The sequence below is a fragment of the Drosophila ananassae genome, chromosome 3R (assembly GCF_017639315.1).
Source record: "Drosophila ananassae strain 14024-0371.13 chromosome 3R, ASM1763931v2, whole genome shotgun sequence".
In the NCBI taxonomy this organism is placed as follows: Eukaryota; Metazoa; Arthropoda; class Insecta; order Diptera; family Drosophilidae; genus Drosophila; species Drosophila ananassae.
The window spans coordinates 19,479,860-19,496,686 of NC_057930.1; the positions used below are offsets into that span (position 1 = coordinate 19,479,860).

At 41.5% G+C, this 16,827-nt stretch overlaps 2 protein-coding genes and 1 long non-coding RNA gene across 11 annotated transcripts; 1 reads left to right on the forward strand and 2 right to left on the reverse strand.

The window, feature by feature from the left end:
• The first annotated feature begins 59 nt into the window (after positions 1 to 59).
• On the forward strand, positions 60 to 12,036 carry LOC6497248. Of its 9 annotated transcripts, none has more exons than XM_044716634.1 (11): positions 60 to 170; positions 2,163 to 3,137; positions 3,209 to 3,403; positions 4,272 to 4,434; positions 4,539 to 5,177; positions 5,233 to 5,812; positions 5,866 to 6,835; positions 6,898 to 7,028; positions 8,817 to 9,131; positions 9,189 to 9,275; positions 9,339 to 12,036. In XM_044716634.1, exons 2-11 carry the CDS (start codon positions 3,076 to 3,078, stop codon positions 9,479 to 9,481), a joined length of 3,285 nt encoding a protein of 1,094 aa, XP_044572569.1. In that variant the 5' UTR covers positions 60 to 170; positions 2,163 to 3,075; the 3' UTR covers positions 9,482 to 12,036. The 9 variants fall into 9 exon arrangements, with proteins under 9 accessions (XP_044572569.1, XP_032307561.1, XP_032307559.1 ...); XM_032451670.2 differs by having other exon boundaries at positions 2,163 to 2,771; XM_032451668.2 differs by having other exon boundaries at positions 65 to 174; positions 2,163 to 2,771.
• LOC123257462 lies at positions 1,955 to 2,244 on the reverse strand. Its single transcript, XR_006507544.1, has 2 exons — positions 2,119 to 2,244; positions 1,955 to 2,044 (listed from the first exon to the last, which is right to left on the reverse strand). It is a non-coding gene; the product is annotated as an uncharacterized LOC123257462 (long non-coding RNA).
• Positions 11,594 to 16,082, reverse strand: LOC6498295 (cullin-2). Its single transcript, XM_001962444.4, has 8 exons — positions 15,946 to 16,082; positions 15,483 to 15,656; positions 14,674 to 14,883; positions 13,534 to 14,611; positions 13,145 to 13,262; positions 12,977 to 13,083; positions 12,436 to 12,918; positions 11,594 to 12,378 (listed from the first exon to the last, which is right to left on the reverse strand). The coding sequence occupies exons 2-8, from the start codon at positions 15,599 to 15,601 to the stop codon at positions 12,247 to 12,249; spliced, it is 2,247 nt and encodes a 748-aa protein (XP_001962480.1). The 5' UTR covers positions 15,602 to 15,656; positions 15,946 to 16,082; the 3' UTR covers positions 11,594 to 12,246.
• Positions 16,083 to 16,827: the final 745 nt, after the last annotated feature.

The window sequence follows — 16,827 nt, forward strand, 5'->3', positions numbered from 1 at the left end:
TAAAACTTTGAAAATATTACATTTGAAAACTTGCACGCATTTCTAAATTGATTCACTTTGACATCGCTAGATTTCACCCCGAAATTTCGCAGTTCACCTTATAAACAAATCGTTCGTTGGCTGAGAGTTGTAAAGTTGTAACCAGCGGACGAAGCAACGGGAATGTGCGCGTAGGTACGCATGTGTGAGTTTCTCGGCCAGTTTGTGTGTTGTGTTCTGTTCTGTGCAAATTGCAAAATGCGAACAACATTCTCGGAAATTGCCCCCGCGTCTGTTTTTGTCATTCGGTTCAAAAGGCAGATCGCCGCTGCTGCTGCTGTTACCTCTGTTACCGTTGTTTTAGCGTCGCCGCGGCGTCTGTCATTACGATTACGGTGCCAGCCAGCCACCCCCTTGCAGTCCATTCTCTGATTGGGATTAGTCTATTTTTAGCAACGCTTCCAATTGGAAGACTCTTGATTTGACCTTTTTGGCAGGGGCAAACACGAAAGCTTTCAGCTGTAATTATTAGCCGAAAAAAAAAAATCAAATCTTTGTCATTTGAATGTGTGTCTGTGCGTTGGCGTTTTGTGGGTTTGGATGTGTGTGTGTGTTGTGTGTGTGTGTGTCTGCATGTGAAAAAATCGATTCCAGACTCCCTGCAGAAACTTCATTCAGTAAAGGAAAGCAAAGGAAAGGAAGCAGGAGCAGAAGCAGAAGCCGAAGCAGAAGAGAGGCAGCCGCAGAAGTAAATTTCACATCTAGACAAAGTTGTCCTTGTCCCTCTTCTACGCTTTATATATGTATATGTGTGTGTGTGTTAGTATGTGTGTAGGTGGGTGGGCTGGAAGCCGATAACACCGGAAATGAATTTTGCCCGTATTAGAAAACTTAAAAAATGGCAAACTTTTATTTCAATCGCTTGTGCATCCGTTCAATTTCCATTTTACTTATTTTTTAGGCCAACCCAGTTGCAAATGCAAAAAGTTTATTGTTTAAAAAAGAAAAAAAAACTTGTTTATATATAGCCTCACAAAGAGTGTAGTAGTATTAGTGTAGCAGGAGGTGGGTGGCGTGGGAGGGATTTGTGTGTGAATGTGCGCCTGACTCTCAAACTCCTCTCAGCGGGACCCCCAAAGTGTATAGAAAATATGAATGAAGATAAGGAGAACTGAATAGTGTGTGTGTGTGTCCTCCCACACTTTCTCACTTGTTGTTTTTGGTGTTGTTGATTTTTCGCACCTCCCACTCGACTAGGTAGTCCTCCTTCCAGTCTTCCTCCTCCTACTGGTCTGAAATCTCAAAATGTGAAAAATCAATTCACAAAAAAAAAATCTCTCTCTGGTTGAATAGTATTTAATTGCCCGGATTGCGGATTGTGTGTGTTTACATTTTTTTGTGTGTTTAAATGGGATATTAATTTAAGCGATTTTTAAATAAGAACAAAGAGCGAGACGAATGGGAAAATAAAGCTCCAAATGTGCCAAGGATTGAATGGTACATACAAAAAATTACACATGTTCTAGGAGCTAGTAATGATTTAATAAAAATATATCTATCAGATAATAGTTTTCTTTATAATAAGATTAGTAAGGATTAGTAGCTAGTAATGATTATAAATATATGTTAAATATCAGATATTACTTTTCTTTATAATAATATTAGTAAGGATTGGGTAAAAACTCCATTTAGATACAAAAAAATGCACATATTTTATAGGCGGTATTATGATTAAAAATATATATCTATCAGAAAATAGTTTTCTTTATTATACTACTATGTAGTTTGGATTAGTTAATAACTCCCTTTATTATAAGGTTTCGAGGACACTCTTATAAAATATATAACCATAACATAAATATCCCGTCACGAACAAAGGTCAACTTTGACAGGCAAGGGAGGAAGTGGCACGATTTCCATACCCCATAGCTTCCATAGCTTATCCTGGCAAAGTCAATTTTAATTTCCGCATACACGACTTCCACGACTTTTTCCACCTAATCGGAAAATATCAATATCCGATGTTGGGCATTAAGGGGGGAGGCTAGCTTCAAGCTAATAGCTCCTAATTGGGAATCACGCCAACGAAATCAATATTAATTATTTATTAATAGCGCTGATAGCCAGAGGCTTACACACCTTTCTCACCACACCCCCCCTTTTCTCCTATTTATCACCCACAGCATCGTCGGCATTTCGATGACGAATTTAATGACCTGAAAACGGAGGCCAGAGGACGAAGACAAAAAAAATAGAAAAGAAAAAGCATCGCGAATCACTTTCACACACTGCTTAGATGAAAATTGAAACAGCCGACAACAAAGCAACGTCGACAGCGACGCTGACTGAGGCAGAGGCTGAAGCAGAAGCAGAAGCAGAGCCAGTGGGCGCATTGATTTCATTTTCATAATCAACAAAATATCACAAAAAAAAATAATAATAAAAAAAATACAATAAAAGCAAACCGCAGAGAAGGTAACCCCCGTCGATGGTTTCAATGAAAATCGCATAATGGCAACGGCATCTGAATCGTGTGGAGCACGCGATTCAAACGACACGGAGACCGAGGCAGAGGCGGCGGTTCACCTGGAGGCGGGGCAGTCCGGGGCAGCTGGTCCATCAGCGGTGATGGCAGATTCCCAGCCCGCATTGGATGCCGATTCTCTGGAGGCGGAGGCGGAGGCGGAGGCAGAGCCAGAGGTGGAGGTGGAGGTGGAGGCGGAATCCGAGTCCAAAACCCGTGCAACTGGAGATGGGGATGCTGCCACTGGAAGTGACCAACAAAGGGAAAAGTATGTCGCAGCTTTTAACTGAAATTGAATCAAATTGTTAATCCCCATTAGCATAGTCCTCTGATGCCAAAGACACTGAAAGAAAAGCTTTAATTTAAAATATATAAGACTAGGAGTATGAGAAAAATATGTCAAAAAATAAATCAAAATATATATTTACTTCTATAGTTTTTAAATTCTAAATTATTGTATTATAATATTTCCAGCAATTGAATTAAAATAAGAATTTAGAAAAGATTAAGAATAAATTAATTTTTATTAATTATTTCAATAACTTTTTATATAATTTTTGTTCAAAAATCAAATGGAGTTAGAACTACTAATATCCCCGAATTCCTTGAGAATCCAACGACCAGTGGAACGAGTGTACATTTTAATTAATAGATAAAATTAATAAAATATATACTGCTACTGTTGTCTCCGTTTTTTTCCTGCAGGGGCGATCAACTGGAATTGCAGTTGCAATGCTCCCAGGAGCCCATCTCCATGGATGACATACCTGAGCCCATTAAAGTCCTCGACGACATCATTTCGGAGTTCGAGGAGGCAGCAACGAAACCGGTGGCCTTGCATAGCAACAGTGGCGAGAATCAGTCCGAGGACGACGGCTACATGAGTCTCAGCCGCAAGAAGTAAGTATTTAAATCATTCTTAATACCACTTGCTGCGATTTATTGCCACTTCTTGACCCAATTGACAGCAGATTGCCAGATAATATACCTGTTAAGTAGGGAGGATCTTATAGGGAGGAATTAAATATGTATATTCTGCGAATTAATTACTCGTTCTTAGCGTATTATTAAGACAATTACATAAATCTGCATAAAGGGGATTTTTGGTTCAATTTATGGTTATAGTTTTAAGAAGTATTGGATATATCGTGGTGTTTATTGAGATATTTATCCATTTATTATGAAGAAAGACAAAAGGAGGGATTTTAAATATGTAAATTCGGAGAATTAATTAGTCTTTTTCTGTTAAATTATGGGTTAGGGATTATGTAGTATTGGATATATGAAAGATAGAGATACTGGGTCCTTTTTGACAGCAGATTGCCAGATAATATTCCTTTTAAGTAGTTTTCTTAAAAGAAGGTATTAAATATGTAAATTCTGCGAATTATTTTCTCGGCCTATTGTTAAGAAATTCTATAAAAGTATCTATAAGTATAAGTATCTTAATCTATAATCTATATAAATCTCTATAAGACGGGATTTTCAGTTAAATAATGGTTATGGCATTTCCTATAAAATGGTGTTTATAGATACATTTTTTCATTTATTATAAAGAAAGATACAGATAACGTGTCCCTTTTAATGAAAATCATGAAAAGATCTTTAAAAACTTATTTGACATCTGTATAAAAAGTCTTCTTTAAAAGTAAATATCAATTAATTAAAAAAAATATATAAATCCCCCCATATTTAAATTAAATCTTAATCTCCCAACCCAATCTCCCAACTCGTGTGAACTAATCACTTTCGAACCTTGACTCTGCAGCATGTCCAAAAAGGATTCCGAGGATGTGCCACAGACACCCAGCACCGACACCGTGCCCGAGGGCAGTTTCAATGAGGTGGATGGCACGGCCGAGAACCTAACCAAATTATCTGAGGTGGAGCACGGCCAGGAAACGACTACGCCACTCATACAGACGACGCTGGTGAGTATGGGGATGGGAACAAGGCGGCGGAGATGCGTCGGCTAATGGAAAACCAATTAACCCACCGCCATCAACTGTCTCGTTTTCGATTGAAACCCCCACAGCCAAAGGCACGGAGCGCCAACTCGACTCCGGCCACCAACTCGAACTACTCAAGTTTGCCGTGCTGCGGGGCCAGGGCGTCCAACTTGGGCGGTGCTTCCGTTGGCCATTCCTCAAGTGGATTGGCAGCCATCCGGCACCCGGGCAGCTGCAACGGCGAGCGCAATGCACTGGGCATCGACATCAGTGCCGTGCACAATGCCGTGCTTAGGGGTAACCTGGCCAAATTGCCGGAGCCCATCGTCAATGAACATCCGGTGACCATCTATCCGGGGCCCTCGTCCAAGGCATCGGGCGGTGGTGAGGGGAACCGTGGCAAACGACTGCTCAGTTCGGTGGAGAAGCACAAAGAGGTGTGCCACATGCTCAACCCGCAATCGAGTAGCTCGGCGAGCTCCTCATCCGGATCACAGCACACGTCCAGTGGCGAGGCATCACCAGCTGCCTCGCATGTCAATGTGGCCACTTCCAAGTCGCTTGGCAGGCAGGAGGACTACTCGGAGGATTCACTGGAGGAGTCCACCATCTCCACGGATCTCACGCCCGTCAAGCAGAACGGTGTCGCCTGGGAGATTCACTTCAAGAGCAACAAAAAGAAATCCGGAGGCTCAAAGAAAGCCACAGGTGCTGCCTCTAAAAAGGTAAGAGATGATTCTTGAGAAACCATCCAGCCTATGTCACCCACTTTTTACGCAGCAGCAATCACGTACCGGAAATCTGGACGACTTCAACAATAGCTTTGTGTACAACGAGCAGAGCATGCTGGGCAAGGGAACCTTCATCATCCGCCGTTCCACCGCCAAGAAGCCGCCGCGTGCCGCCGATGTGTTCAGCATACCGAAGCCACCGCGTCCGTCGCTGGGCGATAGATCTCTACCCGGATCCGGCATAGTTGGAGGAGCCGGAGCCATCAGTAATGAGTTCTATACCAGCGACAGCGAGCAGAGCGATGCCGCTCCAGTCCCAGTTAACCTTCCGCCACCACCGGCCCCGGTCGAGATGAACTTCGTCTACAAGGAGTGTGAGGCGAATGCTCTTCACACACGCCGGGGCTTGGAGATGGCCGCCGCCCAGCGGGCTGCTCTCTCCTTGGACATTGCCGAGGCACCTGACCAACTGGGCCTCGGCAAGCCGGTGAAGAGCAAAACGGCAATGCTCACCGAGAAGCGACTCAGTGCCGAGTCCATGCCGGACAATACCTCCAGCAGTGAGGAGTTCGACGAGGCGCGTCTGAATGGGAACGGCAGCTACGACCTTTATGCCTACAATGGTAATGGTAGGTGTTCTAAAAGATTCGAAAAACTAAGATTAACCCCTGATATCTTCCAGATCTGCGGGTTTCCAACGCCACTACACCCCACACCGATCTGGCTCCCACTCTCGAGGAGGACGAGGAGTCCGACTTCAGCTACGGGTGTGGTCCGCTCAAGCAGATCGAGCACAACATCAGCGCCTTGCTGCGTGGAGACATTCCCATTGTCGGCCAACCGCCGTGCAGTAATGGAGCCATTGCAGCAGGTGGACCTGCTGCTGCTCCGGGATCTGCTTCAGCAGCTGCCACAGCTGCGGAGTTACATGCCAAACGGGTGCTGGAGTTCCGGCCCGGTGTCCACAAGTCCGAAAGCGCCAAGGAGATGTTGCTGTCCCAGATGCCAAGCTTTGGGCCGTTGCCTCCATCGCCCCCCAGCTCCAATCCAGATCTGTTCGACTACGATGCTCCGCTTCCGCCATCGCCTGTGGAGCCGCGAAAGCAATTGGAACTGCCGGCTAATGCCCCGCCGCCGAACCGCGGGACTACCGTGGTGGAGGTTCATGCCACCGCCTCGGGAGCAGCCGTGCATAGCAGCAACAGCCATACTCGCCGCAGCCGGGACAACGTGGCTGCCGTGCGGCACTTTAACGATGAGCTGCCACCACCGCCGGCTCCAACCCATCAGTCGGCCAGCTTTGCGGAGGGTTTACCCGGTCCACCGGTGGTTCCGCCACATCGGGCGACCGGCGGTCACTCGGCGAATACCATGAAGTCTTGGAGCATCGATTCGCAGTACCGCAAACGATCGCCCAAACTGTTTGGACACTATAGTAGCGGTGGTGGCAGCGGGATCACCACGCCCACTGGCCTGGGGCCGATGCCGCCACTACCCCCGCCTCCCGTCGATGGTATGGCCTGTGGATCCGGGTCGTACCAGCGGCGTTACATCAATTACGGCACCAAGCGCAGCCTGAAGCAGTCGCCGCGCGAGGAGCACCGCCTGCAAACCTCATGTAGTCTTCCTGAAACGCCAATTTTTGCCAGAGGGTATACATATTCATTCTAAATGTCTAAACGCCAATTTTAATTTAATGTATTTCTTTTTTTAGCTGTGACATACCACGTACGCCATATCGACGCCAAAACGAACCGCTGCCTGTGGTTAGCGGAGTGCGCACAGCGCCCAGATCGAGCACATCGAATAGCATCAACATGGGCACTTCCATTTTGGGCATAGGAGGTGAGTCAGTTGGTGGCACAAATTGCCATAAAACAATTTATGCAAATTCTTTCTATGTTTTATACACTTGCTGGGGGTATTATAGTATTGATTTAAACTGTGCAACGGTGTGATGAAGACATCTCCGCCCCCTTATACATATATTTTCGATCAGGATCACCTGAGATTATGCAACCATGTCTTGCTATATGCTATATCTTGGCCAATTTTCATCCGATTCTTGAGCGGAATACCTTAAACGATTTGTGGATCGATTCTCCATCAATCTGCATTAAAAACTGATAACGAAATATTTTTTAGATTTTTTGTTAAAATTTCTGGGGTGTCCCCTTCAAAAATTGAGAAAAGTGCATGTGGCGACAATATGGTCCCCCAGCTATGTCCATATCTTGCCCAATTTTCATCCGATTCTTGAGCGGAATACCTTAAACGATTTGTGGATCGATTCTCCATCGATCTGCATCAAATACTGAGAAAGAAATATTTTTTAGATTTTTTGTTAAAATTTCTGGGGTGTCCCCTTCAAAAACTGAAAAAATGCATGTGGCGACAATATGGCCCCCCAGCTATGTCCATATCTTGGCCAATTTTCACCCGATTCTTGAGCGGAATACCTTAAACGATTTGTGTATCGATTCTCCATCGATCTGCATCAAAACCTGAGAACGAAATATTTTTTAGATTTTTTGTTAAAATTTCCGGGGTGTCCCCTTCAAAAATTGAGAAAACTGTATGTGAGGTCGATATGGCCCCCAGCGATGGCTATATCTTGGCCAATTTCTATCCGATTCTTGAGCGGAGTACCTTAAACGATTTGCGGATCGATTCTCCATCGATCTGCATTAAAAACTGATAACGAAATATTTTTTATATTTTTTGTTAAAATTTCCGGGGTGTCCCCTTCAAAAATTGAGAAAAGTGCGTGGGGGGACGATATGGCCCCCAGCGATGGCTATATCTAGGCCAATTTCCATCCGATTCTTGAGCAGAATACCTTAAACGATTTGTGGATCGATTCTCCATCAATCTGCATCAAAAACTGAGAACCAAAAATTTTTTAGATTTTTTGTTAAAATTTCTGGGGTGTCCCCTTCAAAAATTGAGAAAAGTGCGTGGGGGGACGATATGGCCCCCAGCGATGGCTATATCTAGGCCAATTTCCATCCGATTCTTGAGCGGAATACCTTAAAAGATTTGTGTATCGATTCTCCATCGATCTGCATCAAAACCTGAGAACGAAATATTTTTTAAATTTTTTGTTAAAATTTCCGGGGTGTCCCCTTCAAAAACTGAAAAAATGCATGTGGCGGCAATATGGCCCCCAGCTATGTCTATATCTTGGCCAATTTTCATCCGATTCTTGAGCGGAATACCTTAAACGATTTGTGGATCGATTCTCCATCGATCTGCGTAAAAAACTGAGAAAGAAATATTTTTTAGATTTTTTGTTAAAATTTCTGGGGTGTCCCCTTCAAAAATTGAGAAAAGTGCGTATGGGGACATTATGGACCGCAGCCATGACTATATCTTGGCCAATTTCCATCCGATTCTTGAGCGGAATACCTTAAAAGATTTGTGGATCGATTCTCCATCGATCTGCATCAAAACCTGAGAACGAAATATTTTTTAAATTTTTTGTTAAAATTTCCGGGGTGTCCCCTTCAAAAACTGAAAAAATGCATGTGGCGACAATGTGGCCCCCCGCTATGTCCGTATCTTGGCCAATTTCCATCCGATTCTTGTGCGGAATTTCTTAAACGATTTGTGGATCGATTTGTTTCCTTATAGCTGGGAACTATGGAACTGCCCAAATCTGTCGCCAGCGGTCGATCAACCATGCCTTGGCCTCCAACGAAATGCTACGGATGACCGGAGCCCCAGCTCGTGGGTGGTACCCCAAGCAGAGGGGAATGCGTCCGGCCTCAACCGAGAACATCGATAGATTGGCTTCCGTTCGAGTGTGGGACAATCCGGCCGGCATGTCCGGCACAGGACAATCCCGTAAACCGCTAACATTGCCGCCAAATCTCACGCCTTCCTTCTTAAATAAGTCACCTCGAGAGGCACTGCGACGAGTAACCAGTCTACTGATTACCAAAAAAAGTAAGTCATAGAATATTTAATATATATATTTTATGAATAAAATTAATTTTTATTCAGAGAACAACAAGGAGCGAAAGCACAAGGCCTATTGCGATCAACCCATGGATGACAGTAACAGCAAGCATGCCTACGAATTCGAAACAGGTAGATTATTTCGTTTAATTTAAAAAATATTTGGAATATTAATCTATCATTGTCTCCCTTAAGGTTCCACCAAGCGAAAGGATAGCAATCGCAAGGATAATGGAGCCTCTGGCGGAACCACCACCACCACCACCACTAAAACCAAAAAGAAGGGTCTCTTCAAATCCTTCTGGAAACGCACGAAAACCGCCTCGCTGGATCAATAGAGAAACATCGTATGGCGAGCCAAAGCACTGCCCCATTTTTACGTTCACCAAATACCAGCATATGGATAGCATCGAAAATGATAATAACCCAAGCACATTAAACACAACACATACACCCCACAACGTAGTTATTGGGTCGCAAGTTAAGAGTTTATCGTTGCACCCACCCACCCACTGACTCACTCACCTGCTCATCCGATCAGCAAGTCTTTCTCACGCTTGTGTTCGTTTGTTCGTTCACCTTGGACACAATTGAAGCAATTTTGTAAACACATCGTATCGTATATCGGTCATATAGTAATGAGTAAAACTGAATAATTCAAATGCACAAAAGCCGTGAATCGTAAAGACTGAAAATGAATAAAAAAAAATATATAAAAAAAGACCCGAAACAAAGGAAAAATGTTAACGTAAACGAAAATATTATGGAAACAATGAAATTTAAATTGAAACATATGCAAACGGTATTTCACATTCATAAGCAGCTAGATGGATCGTGCGGCTATATATTCGTACGATTACACATCCCATACCCATACCCATACCCCAGACCTTGAACTTGCCATAAATCGAAAATGAATTTCAAATATTACACGGCCGTTAAACCAGAAACAGAGAACACAAAAATACAAACCGAATAAGCACGCAACGATGGGCTAAGAAAGAAATTTACAATTTATACAAGCACTGAATTTATATATACGTATATGGGTATGATCGCTATATACATAGTTTGGACTATAACTGAACCGATAGGGTTCTAGACACCATTACTTACTTTACGACAATGACAAAGTTTGATACTTTTGAGCTCTTTTTGTGAGAAATTACTAACGATATGTTATTGAAATCATGTCTATTGGGAGTTTTGGAATAGCAGGTAGACGGTGTACGGGCAGGTTGCAATTATAGAGGGGGTTTTGTTCGATTCCATTGGCCCAGCCTGCCAACAACCATCCAACAAGTTATACATTCGAGACACAATAAGGAAGAAAATACTTAAAATGAGACAAAAACGAATATAATACGCATTTAATTTCCAAAAGAAAAACTGAAAAAGAATGAAGTTAAGCCCTCCACATTTCAAAGAATGTTTGATAATAATAACGAAAAAACCAAACATAATTTAAAATATTAAAATAAAAGCAAGATCAGTGTGCTCAAGACGATTTTACCAGAGAAAGCATTTCTCAGATTTTGAGCAAAAAGAATTTTTTGGCTAGCTGGAAGTGGAAACTGCAATAAGAGAGACAGGAAACAAGAAAACCGTAAACGTTTACTAGTCATTAAATATTAAAAAATAAACTGAGAACTTATATATAGATATATATATATGGGAGATAACATATTTTTTATTAACACTCTCACTGAGAAGCCAATCGAATGGCAGCAGCATTTTATAAGCAGGAGCTGGCCCCCCTTCCCCCAGAGCAAGTTGAAAGTATTATTAACGAATTATATTATATGCTATAGCAAGTTGGTATTTATTATAATTATGATATATGTACATTTATTTGAATTAACATTACTGAATATATTTTTTAGAAAAGTAGCTTGAAACGGGATAAAATGATTAAAAAAAATATATAAAACAAAACAGATATAATCCATGGCCCTTGTGTACTTTTTATATAGATATATCTATAATATTTGGATCCTTTGGCGAAGGAGTAGCCTAAATGGTGACAGATCATAAATATTTATTTTTTAACATTCGAGAAGTGAAAATAAAGTCGTATTTCCCATAATTGAAAGGCCAATGAAGCTAGTAACTACTCAACTATAATCTGTTTCTCACCTATCTAAAGCCAAAAAAAAAAAACAACTCGAGCAATTTCGGAAAAAATATTCCCAGTAAAAGATTTTTGGAGTAATCATAATTAAAATTATACCAATTCAAATGACAAATTACAATAACAATGAAGACAGATAAACGAAATGGAAATTAAATATAAAAGTCACATCATAGCAAACACACGCAACTGCAAAAATGGAAAACAATATATAATTTTTTAAAATAATGAAAAGAAAACTAAATCATAATTTTTAATATTGAAATTTAACAATTGTATATGAGGGTAAATGAAATGAAATAAAAAGAATAGCATGGAATTCATTTTGAAAAATATAAAAACAACTTTTTATTAAAAGAACTATAATCCTTTTAAGGCAGAAATAAATTACCATTTGGGCTATCCATCTTTTCAGCCATCCATTCCGTATTTGAAAGGAAACAGATCAGAATTTACATTGGTAAGAATTCTTTCGCAGAATATTTGCTATTTGTGTTTATTATACATTCTCTCCAGCGATTCTGCTTTGTGCGTGTGCGCATAAAACCAGATAAATATACATTACACAAAAGGAATATATCTACAAATATAATGGACGCACGCATTAAATCAAAACGGGGAAACTAACTAAACTAAATTAAAAGTATCAGTAACAGCGTTCGTTCGTTCGACGCACATCTTTTCATTACAGATCATAAAGCGAGAAACTAATCAGAACTAAAATTTTTTTCTTTTTCTTCAATGTTTTGTGTTGCTTTTAAGGATATTTGTTTTTGATTTAACATTCAGATTTTAATATTTTTTGTTAGTTTTTTAAATCCTGTCTATGTATGAGTTGCTTTTAAAAAGATAATAAGCCGCCTTGATTAACAATTATTCTTTGTATTTATGGAGGGGGTATGGGGGGTGTTTCTTTTTGTGGTCTGGGGGGGATTTCATTAATTTTTAAGATTAAATAATCTCTGCCGCAGTCTAAGCCATGTAGCTGTATTCATCGCCCGAATTCGCAGTTCGCTCAATATATTGTTTGTCAATTAACGATTCCACGCATTTCTTGATCATTGCTATATTGGGCGTAAAGCTAACCTTTGATAGTGAGAGGACCTACGAAACAAAACATTTAATTAAAATTATAAATAAAATAAATATAAAAGTTATTACCTCTTGTATTAGAGCATTGTGCTTCAAGACCTTTCGCGCCTTCATTATTCTTACTATGGCGGCCTGCAGGAACAATTTTCGATCTTCGTCCACCGAGTTGATGGTGTGCTCCACCTCCTGGGGCGTCTCCTTTTGCAGGGCCGAGCTAATTTTAAACTTTGTACGCTTATTTGTGTAATCCAAATTCAATTCAATTCGAGTCTCCCCGGCGAGATTCTCTGAGCTGGCATTCAACAGCTTCGACTCGATCATGGGCTGCATGTGCTTCTGAAACGTTTCGTCATTCAGCTGTAGCGTATTCTGGATTTCCCTACAACTCAGGCTGTCGCAAGTTTCAAATAACAGAATTATCGCCATCTGGTAGGTTTGCATCGTCACGATGTATGACTTTTTCAAATGACTCAGCTTCAGTTCGCCGTGGCACATGTGATGCAACCATGTTAGCTTCCGACCACTAAACAATTTATGATAATAGTCCTCAAACTAAAAATAAATATAAGATAATTAGTAAGTAAGATAGTTAAATATCTTATTTGGCTACCATTTTAATCGATTTCTCGAACTCCTGGGGCACTGCGAACGGTATAACTTGCGTTGATCCCAAGGGCCAAGCCCCCGCCTGGAGTACCTTAATCGAAAGATTGATGCCTAAAGGAAGAAATTATTAAATTAATATATTTATTTAAATATTAATTAATTTCAGACTTACCCAAATCCACATTGTTGTCCTTTAAGTGAGTATTAAACTTGTTGTTCAAATCTGTAGATACCGAAATGTCCGTGAACATGCGATGCAGTTTATTTGTAAATTCGTAGCCACAGGCTTGCTGCGAAAAGATTAGGATTAGAAAATGAGCAATTTGAAATTATTCAAAGGGAATAGGTCTTCGTTGATAAAGAGCCAGTTATCAGAAGCGCTTAATGAAATACAAATTTCAAGTATAAATCATATTTGGCTATCAGAGTCAAATGTTTATTAAGCCAATTAGGAAAGGTCAGTGTTCGCAGTTATCAAGTTCATTATGAAATAGATTATTTTATCTGCATGGGATTATCTTTCATATGAATTACTTCTCTCCTTATTTCCAGGCCACTTACCTTCAAGCGATTGATCATTCCCTCCTCCGCGTCCATACTCTGGCTCTGCTCGTGTATGAGTCGCTTTGCCAGCAAACGACTATAGAACTTCTGGTACACATCCTTGTCCTCGATGTACTTGAAGATGGTTATGTTGTTGGTTAGCTTCTGGTCGATCTCCGCCTCGCATGTCTTTGACTTCTTCAGTAGCGTATCACAGTACTTGGCGACGTATTCGGCACTGCGACACGGCTGCCGTTCGGTGGGGCGACGGTTGATCACACTGGCGCATGCCTTGTCCAGTGCACTGAGGAAGAGCGAATCGTTCTCGAAGACATCGGCAATGAGCTCCTGGTATTTCTGATGGACTTTCAACATGTTCTCGACGAAAGCAATGTGGATATTTTCACCCTTGAGCGAGGATACCGTGGCCAAGCCCTCGCTCTTGATGTGCTCCAGGAACGTGGTGATAAGTTCGCTCTTCAGGGTGTCGGGTATGGGCTTCAGTACGATGTACATGTTTCGGAGATCCTGGCGTCGCTCCTGCGACACCATTTCACTGCATTCGGAGTAGATGAAGCCCAGTCGGTCATTGATGAACTTCTCCTCACACTGTTTTCTCAACTTTGGCAGGGAACTGACATGCAGAAACTTTTGCGCCCGCCGACTTTCGTATTCCAGTATTCGGATCACCTCCTGCATGTACTCGGAAACGGAGCAGCGCTGTAGCAGCTTATTGGCTTCGTCGGTGTAGTAAGCGCCACTCGCCTCCAGCATGGGACCCTCGAAGAGCTCCTGATAGAGTTTAAGCGAGCCCGTCTTCTTATAGTCCTGCACCTCTACGAAGCTATGGATTACACCGTTGATGATTTGGACACGGTGGTGGTCCAGGCTACCGTTGCTGGCTCTATCGGCGGCGATGCCCTCGAGAATATGGCGTACCAGTTCGCTGGCAAGATACTCGACCATGTACAGCCGCCAGATGTCAAGGCCCAGCTCGCCGATCTCCATCTGCTCGGCGGCGTCGCTCGAAAGGTTGCCGTAGAAGGACTCTGTGTCGGTAATCTTCTGCTTCTTAATGTGTTGCTGGTTCAGATAGCTATAGAAAGAGAGTGATACAATATTAATTAAGGTTTCTGATTAATAAGATACTCTACTTACATGTACAACTGGTGTAGGTACTTGATGCCCTGGCTGTACTCCATCCAGGTGGTGTAGTACCTTTGGAGAAGATCCGGCCTGCCGTCCTCGTCGGTAAGGACCTTCTTTGTCAACATCTCCTGGACGTGCTGCTCGAGGAAGTGCTTTGTTTCGCTGTAGAGCCGGTCGGCCATAGGTTCCGGCTGCGCCACGCACAGCGTGTAAACATCGCTGTTTTTGGTAGATTGAATCATTGTGTTAGTGCGTGTGTGTTTTTTTTTTTTAGCAATTTGATTTTGGCAACTCACGCTGCACACAGACATACAACATACGAACGAACAGCAGCGGCGGATTATATAGCACATTTAGTTTTATGATCAATAAATGGAATGCTATGAAACAAGGTATAGTATAGACTATATTGTATATTGTATTGACTCTGGGAAAGCCTAAGAAGCATTGCAGCTATCTAGATGATTTGAAAAATACTTAGTAATCAAAAAGTCAACATGTATTACCTATCAATAGAGATTATCTGTACTTATAATATGCATAGAGATTACAATATTTCTGCAATTCATTGATGACTTTTTATGTAGCTTATACTATGAAGGCTTCTGCAGGATATTCTTATTAATATAAAGAGACAATTAAGGATATTTTAATCCTTTTAAATATTTATGATTAATGTTGGAATATCTGCTTGACTTTTCTATAAACATGTTGGTCTTATTAGGTCACGTGACTCGCCAAATGCTCGGCCTAGTGAGGTGCTATTATCTCCACCGCTGCTGTGAGGCGCTGCTGGACACCTCCATTGATATATTCACCTGAAGCTTGTGTTCCACACTGACCGCTCCACTTTGGTTAGCGTTATCACCGACTCGGCAATGCAGCGCAGGCGCGGCCAGACGTCCACAAACTCCACTATTTTCGGTTTGAGCGACATCTCGACTGGGTCTGGGGGTCCTGGGTCCGTCTGGAGTGGATGTGGTTGTGGGCGGCTAGTTGGTGCGAACAGATGCGTCCAAGAGATCGAAATGAAACGATCAGAATTAATGTTTGGCTAATTAGCGAAATGACAACAACAATAACGACGGCAATGTTAACAGGCGAACGACCCTCAACGTCGACAGAGGTGCCTGCTTTCTTGGTTTTTGGCATAATCGAATAGCTCGCTCGCTCACTTTTTTGCGTGGGGGCCGCAGCTCGATGGCCTTGCCCTCGGCCAATTTCACAGCTGACCAGTTGCACGACGAGGGGGGGTTTGCGGCGCTAATCGAGGCTACTCACCTTATGCTTAACTACGCTATTTACTTATTAATTACGCCGAGAATTTAGATTTTTGCAGTTTTTTTTTTTTTTTGCTATCGAAAAATGGGTCGACGATAACGATAAGCGCTTCCAGGGCTGCAAAACTACTGGGAAATTTGTGTTCCCACTGCTGTCACCAGCTGTTCAGGTTAAAAATATTATTACTTGCTGAAATTTAATTGCTTTTTATAGCTTTTTTGGGTTGAAAAAAGCTTAAACACCCGTAGTTTATTAGTTGGGTTTATATTTTGTTTTATTTACCGAAATTTCCTTGCACTGGCTCACACATGCGTTCCCTTGCTCATAAATGCGTTTGTGCAACTCCAGTTTGGCGCGAAGATTTGAATTTTGTTTTGTTCAATATTTAAAACTATAAGAATTAATTGATTTCTTCATTGATCTTTGATTTAAAGTCAAACCACAAAAAAAAAACACTTTTGTATTATTGATTTATTTATTTTACTATAATTTGCTAATTGTTTGGTATGTTGTTTTTCATTTAGTTTTCTTTGGCTTACATTTATTTTTGTTAGAAATTATAGAAAATTGCAAATGCTTAGTGTATTTTATGGCCATAGCTTAAAACACAACATCTAACAGGTATAGAAAAAATTTAAAGCATTTCCCTAAAAACTCTTGAATAAAATAGTGGTGGATGGTAATAGGAAGTTCTTCAAGCTAACCCAATCAGTGATTCAGTTTTTCTCGTCTTGATTGTCATGCTTTTAGCCATCGAAAAAAAATAGGGAAACTTGTCGAGGGAAGAGACAGGTGGTATACGCATAAATACCGATTTTAGATAGATTTTCATTAATCATTTATAATTTCTATGTAAGTTCGTTTGTTGTTTGCTAATTCGTT